General features: G+C 38.9%; 1 protein-coding gene and 1 pseudogene across 5 annotated transcripts in view; both read right to left on the bottom strand.

Annotated features, from left to right (window-relative positions):
• Positions 1 to 10,101, bottom strand: part of ZFP64 (ZFP64 zinc finger protein) — a 77,775-nt gene that overhangs the window by 40,672 nt on the left and 27,002 nt on the right. For 2 of the 5 annotated variants that reach the window (XM_011365957.2, XM_011365956.2), the window contains exon 6: positions 7,121 to 8,982. The exons of 1 other annotated variant lie outside the window; for it this stretch is intronic. In XM_011365957.2, coding sequence (XP_011364259.1) covers positions 7,700 to 8,982 — 1,283 coding nt within the window. In that variant the 3' untranslated portion in view covers positions 7,121 to 7,699. Of the gene's footprint in view, positions 1 to 7,120; positions 8,983 to 10,101 lie in introns of those variants that run through there. 2 more of the 5 variants (XM_011365954.2, XM_011365953.2) reach the window with 1 other exon arrangement.
• On the bottom strand, positions 1,384 to 1,502 carry LOC111743650 (annotated as a pseudogene).

Below are 10,101 nucleotides of genomic sequence, written 5' to 3'. Positions count from 1 at the left end.
CTGAGATTTTCAACGTTTACGTGTACTCCTAAGATCATCCAGGAACACACCCAAAAGGTGTCTCATCTTGAATAATCCATAATGAATCAAGGTAGGAAGTAGTAAAATCTCTGAGACACTCACAAAAAAGAAAAAAAAAATACAAAATGTTGGAATCATCGTACCAATGTGGAGAAAGTAAAACACTACATGCCTGGGAAAGAAATATGCTGGGTGGTTTTCAGTTCTTCTAGCAAAGCCGACCCAATTCATTACGTGATTTTTCTGGCATATCACTCAGAAGGAATTAAAATAATTGAGTATTGCTATAACAATACAATTCTTATTTCCATAGCCTTATTTATGTGAGACTTCTGAGTTTACATGAATAAAAATGAAAATTAGGAGTATAACTGAATATGATCTGTATCTCATTCTAGCAATTTATTAAAAAAACCCCAAATTTTAAGAAAGTAATATTTATTAAGGACATATAAGGTGATTAAAAACTAGGCCTTTCTATCTCATTAAGTTATACATTACCAGTAAATTTTTGCTTAAATCTAATAATTCTTTATCAAAATGCGTAATATATTTATGTTTATAACACAACAAAAGATTATTTCTAATAATAATTTGACATAAAAGAAATGTTTAAAGCTTGGAGCCCTATGGCCTTGGGGAATAAAAAAATGTAAATTTTACTTTACATAACCATAATTTTGTTGCCGAAAGAAGGATGAAATGAACAGAATATTTTCAAGACTAAGAACGTTTCCCACTTTCCAGCCCCTCCCTCTATCTGGAAGCTTCAGAGACTGGCTCTCTCAACCTGATTGGCTGAGGTGAGAGACCTCCCAACTTTTTTCCCTGGAAACACAGACATTTTGTCTCAACTTTGCTGGTCTGAGGCATCCAAGAATTGGATCATATCGGCATCAAACTTTTCATCTTTACTAGAACAAATCTAAAGATCACTTCAGAGAAAAGAAGCTTATGTCCAAGGTGTCATTCATCTGCCAGAATAAAGGAAATGCCACGTGTGTGCCCTTTCTGAGGACATTATTCAAGAAAGTTCTTTAACAGCATAAAGAGTAAAGATGTAAAGCAGGAAGAGTATCAGAAACTATGACAAAGAACGGTGTACTTGGTTAAATCTAAGTGCATGATATGGTCATTTGGGAATTATAAGGTAAGGGACACACTATAGGGCAAAACTTAACAAAAGCCTGGAAATAAAATCGTAAGCTGTCTCAGCAAAACTGAGGATCTGGGGAGGCTTGGTTACAGAAATAGATGAGTTCCAAAGGCTTCTCATGAGGGAAGAGACTTCTTAATAGAACGTTGGAGCCCGGTCAACATTTATATTTGATATAGCAATAGAGAAATTATTTTTTTTTTAAACGCCTACAGCACCTGGTCTTCCTAGGTGGTCTCCCATCCAAGTGCTAACCAGGCCTGATCCTGCTTAGCTTCCGAGATCAGACGAGATCAGGCACGTTCAGGGTGGCATGGCCATAGACTCGAGAAATTAATTTAAAAATAACTGTTAAAGTTTAGGAACTATTAGCAGAGTGGAGATATATATAAAAACTTTTAAAAGAAAAGAGAAAGGTAACAAAGGGAAAAAGAGAAAATTACCAAGTTTAATAAGTAGTAAATATTAAATAAGTGAATAATACTAAGTGTATGTTACTATGATAAATGCAAATGGTCTGAAATCTCCTATGAAAGACAAAGATAAGCTGATGAAGACAGAGATTAAACAACAGAATGAACAAAGATATACCAGGCAAATATGATAAAATATAAAATATTATGAGATAAAGTGTAATTTAAGGTCAAAAGCTGTTAAATTAAAAGAACAGGTATATAACAAAGGATAAAAGGTAAAGTTGGCAAAGAACATGTAATAGCCACAAATTTATATGTATCAAACAACATATGGCAAAATAAAACAAAGCAGAACACCCTGGTAATATAAGAAAAGCTGCTACAAAAGATGTCTAAGTTTATCAAATAGACAAAAACCTAAGTGAGGATTAGAAGAACTGAATAAAAAAGTCGACATGCTTCATTCACAGATATCCACCAAACTTTTACAAAAATTGGTCATGTACATGGCCATAAAGAAAATTAATAAATTACAAAAAGGAAATTTATAGGTCACACTCTCTGATCAAACCCCTGTCATATCAGAAAACCCAAAATCAAAATACAGTCTCACAAATTGAAACTACTTGAAAAATAAGAAAGATACCTTTACATAACCCTCAGATTTGATCCTCCTGACTCACCAAACCAACCAACCCTAAAAAGGAAATAACAAAGTATCTAGAAATTCATGAAAGAGAGACACTTCCTGTCAAGATCTACAGGGATAGATATGTCATAAAAAATTTTGAAAGACCTTGAAATAAGCATAAAGATTTCTGAGTGGCTTGTCAGTTCTTAGCTCTGGGTTGTGTAATTCTATAGGGGTTAGTGCCTTTCACTGTTTTTGAGGTATTTTACAACTTCATTATAGAAACATATAATAACGTAAACAACTCACCTACATGAATGCAAACAGACTATTTCCCTGGAGATGCTGACCAGTTTAGCATCTGTCTGTAAATTCATTTCAGCCTTCCTGATTGCCTACGTAAGCATGCATTTGTTGAATTTATTCTCCTCTGACTCTGCTATCCCATCTTACTGATTCCCTAATTAATGAATGAATTAGATAAAATCTCTAACATGTTCATTTCATATCTGTATGGCAGTCATAATTTTAAGTTTTTAAAAAATTATCTTTTAACATAGGTGAAATCAAATAGAAAATACATAGCTTTAAATGCTTTCATTATTAAAGACTGAAAATAAATGAACCTAACATGGGAAATTAGTATAACAAAATAAACTGAAAGGAAAGCAAAGGGAAAGAATAAAGATAAAAAAATAAAAGCTGAAATGAATAAAATGGAGGGAGGTAGAGAAAAGAAATAAAAGCAAAAGCTTTACTTTTACTTGAATAGAAATGACAAAGTAAACAAACTCTTGGCAAACTAAGGAGAAAACTAAAAATACAAATCAAAAACAATAGAAATAAGAAAGCTGAAAGCAAAAAAATAAATAAATAAAGCCAAAGATTTTAAAATAATTTTAGAAGAATGTTAAATGGAATTATAGGGCTACAGATTTGAAAATTTACAGCAAAGTAAATGATTTTTTTTTCTTTTGCAAAATATAAATTACCTAAATTGAGCCAGATGAAACATAAAACCTGAATAGACCAGTAATTAAAGAAAAAAATTGGAAAGTTTGTTAAAGATGCATGTAGAAAAAAGGCATCGGCTCAGATAATAAACAGATAATTCCTGAGAGAGCCAAACAACTGCTCGTTACTGAAAAAGAAGGAAAGAGCCCCAATTTATTTTCAGAGTAGCATCACCTAAAACAAAGTAACAAACAAAAATCAGAGCACAAAAAAGAAAACTGGAGATCCACTGTACTTATGCATATCGCTGTAAAAATTTCAAGTAAAGTATTACCAAACAAAATTCAGCAACGCATTAGATGAAGAATCCACATGACCAGGAGGGTTTATTACAGAAAAGCAAGGTGATTCAAAACCAGGCTGTATCCTACACTAATTCACTATATCAACATATTTCAAGGCAGAACCCAAATATTTAGGTCAAAATATACTGAAAAGAGATTTGATAATAGTAAGCAACCCACCCTGATAAAAACTCTAAGTGAAAGCTGGAGCAAAAGAAAATGCCTTAAGTACTATAAATACTGACACTCAAAGACACCACATATTTCATATTAAATCGTGAAGTTCTAAAGCCATTCAGGTTAAAGGATGAGACGCAACAAGGATGCCAGCCGTATCGACATTGGAGGTTCTGGTTAATGCAATAGGACAAGAAAACAAAATAAGTAGTATAAACATTGTAAGGAAAAGGATTGAGAAAAACCTGGAAATGCGATGACTGTCCCATAACCAGCCTAAATCCTACTTAGGGACCAAGAGTTTCTAATAAAATGGTAGATTAAGAATAATTAAATTAATAATTACTTATTAATTTTGCTAAGGTAGCTCAATATAGACATTTATCGAAAATCGCTTGTCTTTATGCTTGCAACAATTATTTCAAAATGAGACAGTCCTATTTACAATTATAATAAAATTCAAATTAATGAGAAAATACTGGTCTATATAATAAAGCTGGACTGTATATAAAAAAACTATGTCAATTTATTGAATAATGTTTGCAACAGCATTTGAATAAAAGCTTTTGGGTGAAAGACATTTAAAAATGTCATTCTTTTCATGAGCTCATTAGTCACATTAATGCAATTCTAATCGAAATCCTCAAAATGTTTTCCTTTTCTGGGGTGGGAGGAGGTACCGGACAAAATGACAGTTCATTTGGAAATTGGAATATCTCAGACTGTCTAAGAAAATTTTGGAAAAGCATAGCTAGAAGGAAGCTTTGTAAGTCTAAAAGCTGTTAAGGCTTATCTTAATAATATAATCAAATATGTGATATTGGCAAACCAGAGAAGATATAAAGATCAGTGAGACAAAACAGATCCCAGAAATAGATCCGAGTCTACTGGGGAACTTCATCTAAAAGGGAAATTAAGATTTCAGTTCCAAGGAAAATAATAGTTTGTTTAACAAATGGTCCTGGTTATATGTGGGCAGCCAAACTCCTATAGGACACAATATAAATATGCATCTGGCTGCAGTAAGATGCTAACTGAAAACAAACGAACAGCAAAAATATTAAAGAAAAAAAACCTCAGGAGAAGGGAGGACTTTTTTAAAAAATACAGGAGACACAAATTAAGCGACAGAAGAATCTGACTGCATAGAAAGACGGTTAATTTTAGACAGAAATAACACTGTAAGAAAAGTCAAAAGGAAGGGAGAAAACTCAGCAATATGCAACAGACATGGGGTTCATACCCCCTAGTTCCCAACAGCCCAAGGAGAAGAATGAGGAAGGATAAGTTTAAAGTGTATAGGAGAGAAAAATGGAAATGATCAACAAGTCTATGCAGAGATGTCACAGAAACGCAGGACGAAATACCAGGAGGGGAATTGCACAAAGACCAGATAACTCATTCCACTCATCATCTTGATGAGACGGAGAACACCCAGGGTTGGTGACAATTGGGCCCGTACCAGAGCAGACTACGCTTGTGAAAAATACAAACTATGGAAACGTGTTGAAACTCCAAAAGTATAAATGAATATGAGGAATTGCATAGGATGTTTACTGTGGCAGTTTGTAATGACAAACAAAAACAAAAATAAAAAGCCCTAAAAATCCATGAGTTGGGAGACGGTTGAATAAAGCATGGTATAGTCATACTCTACCTTTTGCTTAAAAAAAAAAAAATAGGGAGGGCTGTATGGACCCACAGTAATGTGAATAAATGAAAATAAGAGCAAGGTGCAGAGAAATGTACATACTCTGATACAATTACTACAAAAACAGGAGAAACCCTTTTGTGTGTTATCTTTTGAGCCTTTGTGTGTTGGTATGAATACAAAGAAAACTTTACTTACCTTGGGTGGGGTGAGAAAGACCAGGGGCTGCAGATAATTGGCTGGATTTTTGGATAATTCTATATATAGTAGTTAATTGCAAGGAGCATGTTTTACAAAAATCCAAATGTGCATGTGTGTGTATGTATATGCAAATATGTGTATGTCTATGCCTATGTATTTATGAAGGGCAGCAGCTAGGTATACAAAGAAATATAGTATATAAAAAGGAAATAGTATGCTCAATTCAACCCCAACTCTGTAACTGGAATAAAAACATACATACGTAATAAGCACAGAAAAGAAGATTAGAAGTCCATTAAAATGGTCACAATTTTTACATCTGGGTAGTGTGATTATTAGTGACTTGAATTTTTCCTAAAAAATACAATGTGTTTCCTATATTTTCTATCTTGAATACACATTACATTTGTCATCAGGAAAAAAATCTTTCAAAAGTTGAAAAAAGGGACACTCTGGGAAAAAAGTAGAAAAGACATTTTCCAGCTAAAATTAAATAGCTGAATCGCTTCCTAAAGAGCTGCAAGCTATAATTCTAAAGCAATGACATTAAAACACTAACACAGGACACTGCAAGCTTTTTCGATTTCTTGCCAAACCATAGTTAACGCAATCAGAATTACCATTGCTGATGTGAAAATAAGAAATTCTGGCAAAGAACACGGTGAGTTATCAGAATCGTGTTCAAATATTAAAGATGAAATAAAGAAAGACCAACCCAGCACACATTCCGTATCTATTTCCCGAGGGCGGCTGACTTTTCATTTCCAACACGCAAGGCTTCCAGCATCACCATGTTGAATATTTCCTTAGTTTCTTATATATCTTTTATGTAAGAGTGTGCTGAGCTGCATGAGAACTTTACTAAGTTTAGGGGTTAGGTAAGTAAAAGCGTATGAAAGCTGGTAAAAATGTTATCTATGTGATCTCATAATATTTTAAATATACTTCTCTCACAAGAGTAACCTCCCCTTCTTACCAATCTTTGCTGACACTCTGTGAGAGCATGCTTCATTCATTCAATATTTTTTAAGAGCCCACCCTGAGTTGAAGATCATGCTAGAGGCTGGAAATCAGAGATACTAAGACCCTGGTTCTGGTCTTTGGGTATAAACACCGGTAATCCTAGCTTGCTCTCTGGCGCCACCTACTGATCAAACGGCACTTCCCGTTCAAAACGATAAAATTTGAATTTCCCACTTCCTCAGTATAGTCAGTATGCTTTGAGAAAAACCTAGTTGTTTTTCCCGTCCCACTCGTCTGGTCCCTGGGACTGCACATGTATTAACATCTAAAGCAATGGTATCTTAGAAAACTCAGTCTTAAAGGTTAGTAGGAACTCGTATCATATTTGCATCTCAACAGGAATGCCTGGTTCGTCAGTCTAAAGTTTCAAAAATGAAAACGATAGGTCACTTTAAGCACCACACGTATTTCATATGACTGTTAAGGAACTAAGACGTTTGTATAACATTTACGAGAGGACTAAAAACCTTTGCTTCTGTAAGTTCTCTTTAATTATATAATACACCCTTCAACCCCAAATTATACTAAAGAATCATCAACAGTCAGTATATTTTAATCATGTATCAATTTATTAAGAAACCATTCCTTTTTTTCTCATTGGCATTAAACTTTTTTTGGGGGGGGGGTGTCCAATACCCACGTTAACAGTATGTAGAAAATGGTCCTTCATGCCAATAGATTCATATCCATGTACCAAAACACTCACACCCCAAACTCTGGGGGTCTTTCAGAATGGGGATTAAGAGAGGCTGGAAAGTACCATCTACTACACAAATTTAACGAGACTGAAAAAATCCTTTATTAGAGTTGGGAAATCAAGCTGGAAACAAACAAATATATTTACTACTCGATGCATTTAATTCCAACCCTTGATCAGAATCATCTTGGTAACATGTAAGATTCTACAACAGTTACAGCCCGCTGATGATTCAGAGGTGGTCTCGGAGTTATCACAGCATTAAAAAATTAAAGTAAGCAGTAAAAAATTACAATTTATTATGGGGGTTGGTGGCGGTGGTGTGTTTCACGACAATCCTTAAAAACATCAGGGGCAAATCTCTTACAGAATTCTTTTGTTGACTTCTTTTTTTGTCACATTTCACCCCCTTTCTTGTTTTCCGAGCACTAATCCGGTATGGAATCGGCTGGACAGAGCAGAGCTGGGTGGGGCCCCCCTTGCATGATGGGGTACGCCTGCTTGGGTAATTCTTGCTGGGAAGAGGAAGAGAATATAGGTGTGGCCGTGGTGGCCACAGCGATGTTCTGGCCTCCGTCGCTCACCACAGTCACTTCGGCTGTCCCCTCCTGGATCAGGGCGTTAAGGCCTTCAAAGTCAGTGCAAGTGATACCCGAACTGGTGATAAAAGTCTGGTTTCCAGAACCTTCCTGGGGACCGCCGGGGGCAGTGGGGATGAGAGTCTGGTGCAGAGTGGCCCCGTCCGCCTGGTCGTGTGTGGTCAGCAGGACGGCCGGCTGGGCCATCGCGCCCGCCTCGCTGGGACACCCCGAGGACTGAGGAGGGGCGATCAGATTGACCTGGCGCAAGATCTGCAGCCGACTGTTCCCGGGGAGCTCCTCTGCGTTCTGGGCCACCAAGGCGGGTGGCACGATGTTCACGGCGGCGGCCGCGGCCTGGACGATGGTGTTCGCCGGGGGCCCCTGATGCCCCACGATGATTTTGACTCTCCCCTCGCTGAACTGGGGCACTTGGCTGGGCTGCAGCGGCACCTGGAGGTGCCCCACCGTGAGGGGCGCGGCCGGCGGCTTGCCGGGGTCGATCTGAAACTGTAGGACGGTCACGTCCGAGTTCTTATTGTCCCCGTACTCGCTGTGCTGCCTCTTGTGGCTGCGGAGCGAGTCCTCCCGCATGAACGAGGCATCGCATATATCACAGTGGAAAGTCTTCTTGGCGTCCAGCTTGGCCACCTGCCGGCTGCTCTGGCGGCCCGAGTCTTTCCTCTCCGAGGCCTCGGTCTTGACCATGTCCCCGTGGAACTTCTTCATGTGCTTGCTGAGGTTGCTGGGCTGCTTGGTGTCGAAGCTGCAGTAACTGCACTTGAAGGGGCGGTCGGTGCAGTGGATGCGCTCGTGGATGCGCAGCGCCGCCTTGCTGGAGCAGGAGTAGCTGCACTCGGAGCACTTCTCGGGGTGCTCCGACTGGTGCACCCGGCTGTGCTTTCGGAGGGTGGCTTTGCTGTCACCCAGGAAGTCGCAGTGCGGACACTTGAAGTTATTCCCGCTGTGCTTGATGCGGATGTGCGACTTGAGGTTGCCCTTCATGGTGCAGCGGACATTGCAGAACTCGCACTTGAAAGGCTTCTCCCCCGAGTGCACGCGCATGTGCCTTTTCAAGTCCGAGCTGATTTTGAACTTGGCGCTACAGAGCCAGCACTGGAAGGGGGCGTCCCCTGTCAACACAAGGTGAGTTTCGATAAGAACAGGCAGGCAACAACCACAGCGGATCCCCCCGAAGCACACATCAGAAAATCGCTTACACCAAGGCGGCGGGTGGAGACCTTCTACCTGCAGCTCCCAGCAGCCCCTGGGAGAAAAAAAAAGGGGGGTGGGGGGTGGGCGGGGTCGGGGGGCTTCTCTTCTCTTCCCAAACCTAAACCACCACCGCATGCTTGGTGCGCCACCACCTTTACAAAACCCAGAAGAAAAATGGAGATTGAAAAGAGCTTTTTAATTGTCCCAAATAAAATAAGACTTGTGCATATACTTAGCATATTCTTTAAAAACAATTACGCTATCGTTCATAGAGTTAATGCGACAACTCTGCTAGTTAATGGTTCACAGTTGTACGATTTTGCATAATCCATTGACTTTGATTGAGTTACGTGTTGTAACAGATTGAAGGACACATTTTCAAATCAGCCAGCTCCATGCTCACTCATCGGAATATTCTTTTTACAAGGATTGAAATGCCCAGTTTATACTTTATGCAGATTTTTATTAATGAAGATGTGTTTATTGCGCCAACTTTATTTATCCCACATTGCCAGCTGCGTTCTTTACTGGTGAAGTTACAAAATCCAGCTGCTTGATTTTTTTTTTTTAAATTTTTAAATTCATATTCGCTGAAAGATGAGCAGGGAAACTGAAATTGCAAACATCTGAATGGATGCGATAATCCAAATTTATTTCATCAACGCATGACAGGTCCAAATTATCTAAGGCACTGTGAATTCAAGCATATTGGGGACCCCGCCCGATTGGGTTCCCCGTAAACAAAATAACAGGAGCTAGCATTCTTCGGCGCTTCCAGGATGGCAGGCCCTCTGCCGAGCACTCCGCAAGAACAGCCTCGCTGGACGCTTCCCACGTCCCCAGGAGGAAGGCACTATTATTACTGTTATTCTTAACACTACTGTACAAATGAGGAGACTGAGGCCTAGAGAGACCACGTGACTCATTCATGGCCACCCAGGGGCATGTGTGGTTGGGAGCATGTGGCTTGGACTTCAGCCCAGGCTGACTCCAAAGCTGGTATTCTTAGACGCTAGGTGATTATCTGTACACCTGAC

Source organism: Pteropus vampyrus, unplaced genomic scaffold (genome assembly GCF_000151845.1).
Source record: "Pteropus vampyrus isolate Shadow unplaced genomic scaffold, Pvam_2.0 Scaffold117, whole genome shotgun sequence".
Lineage (NCBI taxonomy): Eukaryota > Metazoa > Chordata > Mammalia > Chiroptera > Pteropodidae > Pteropus > Pteropus vampyrus.
This window is presented reverse-complemented; position numbering and strand designations above follow the sequence as displayed.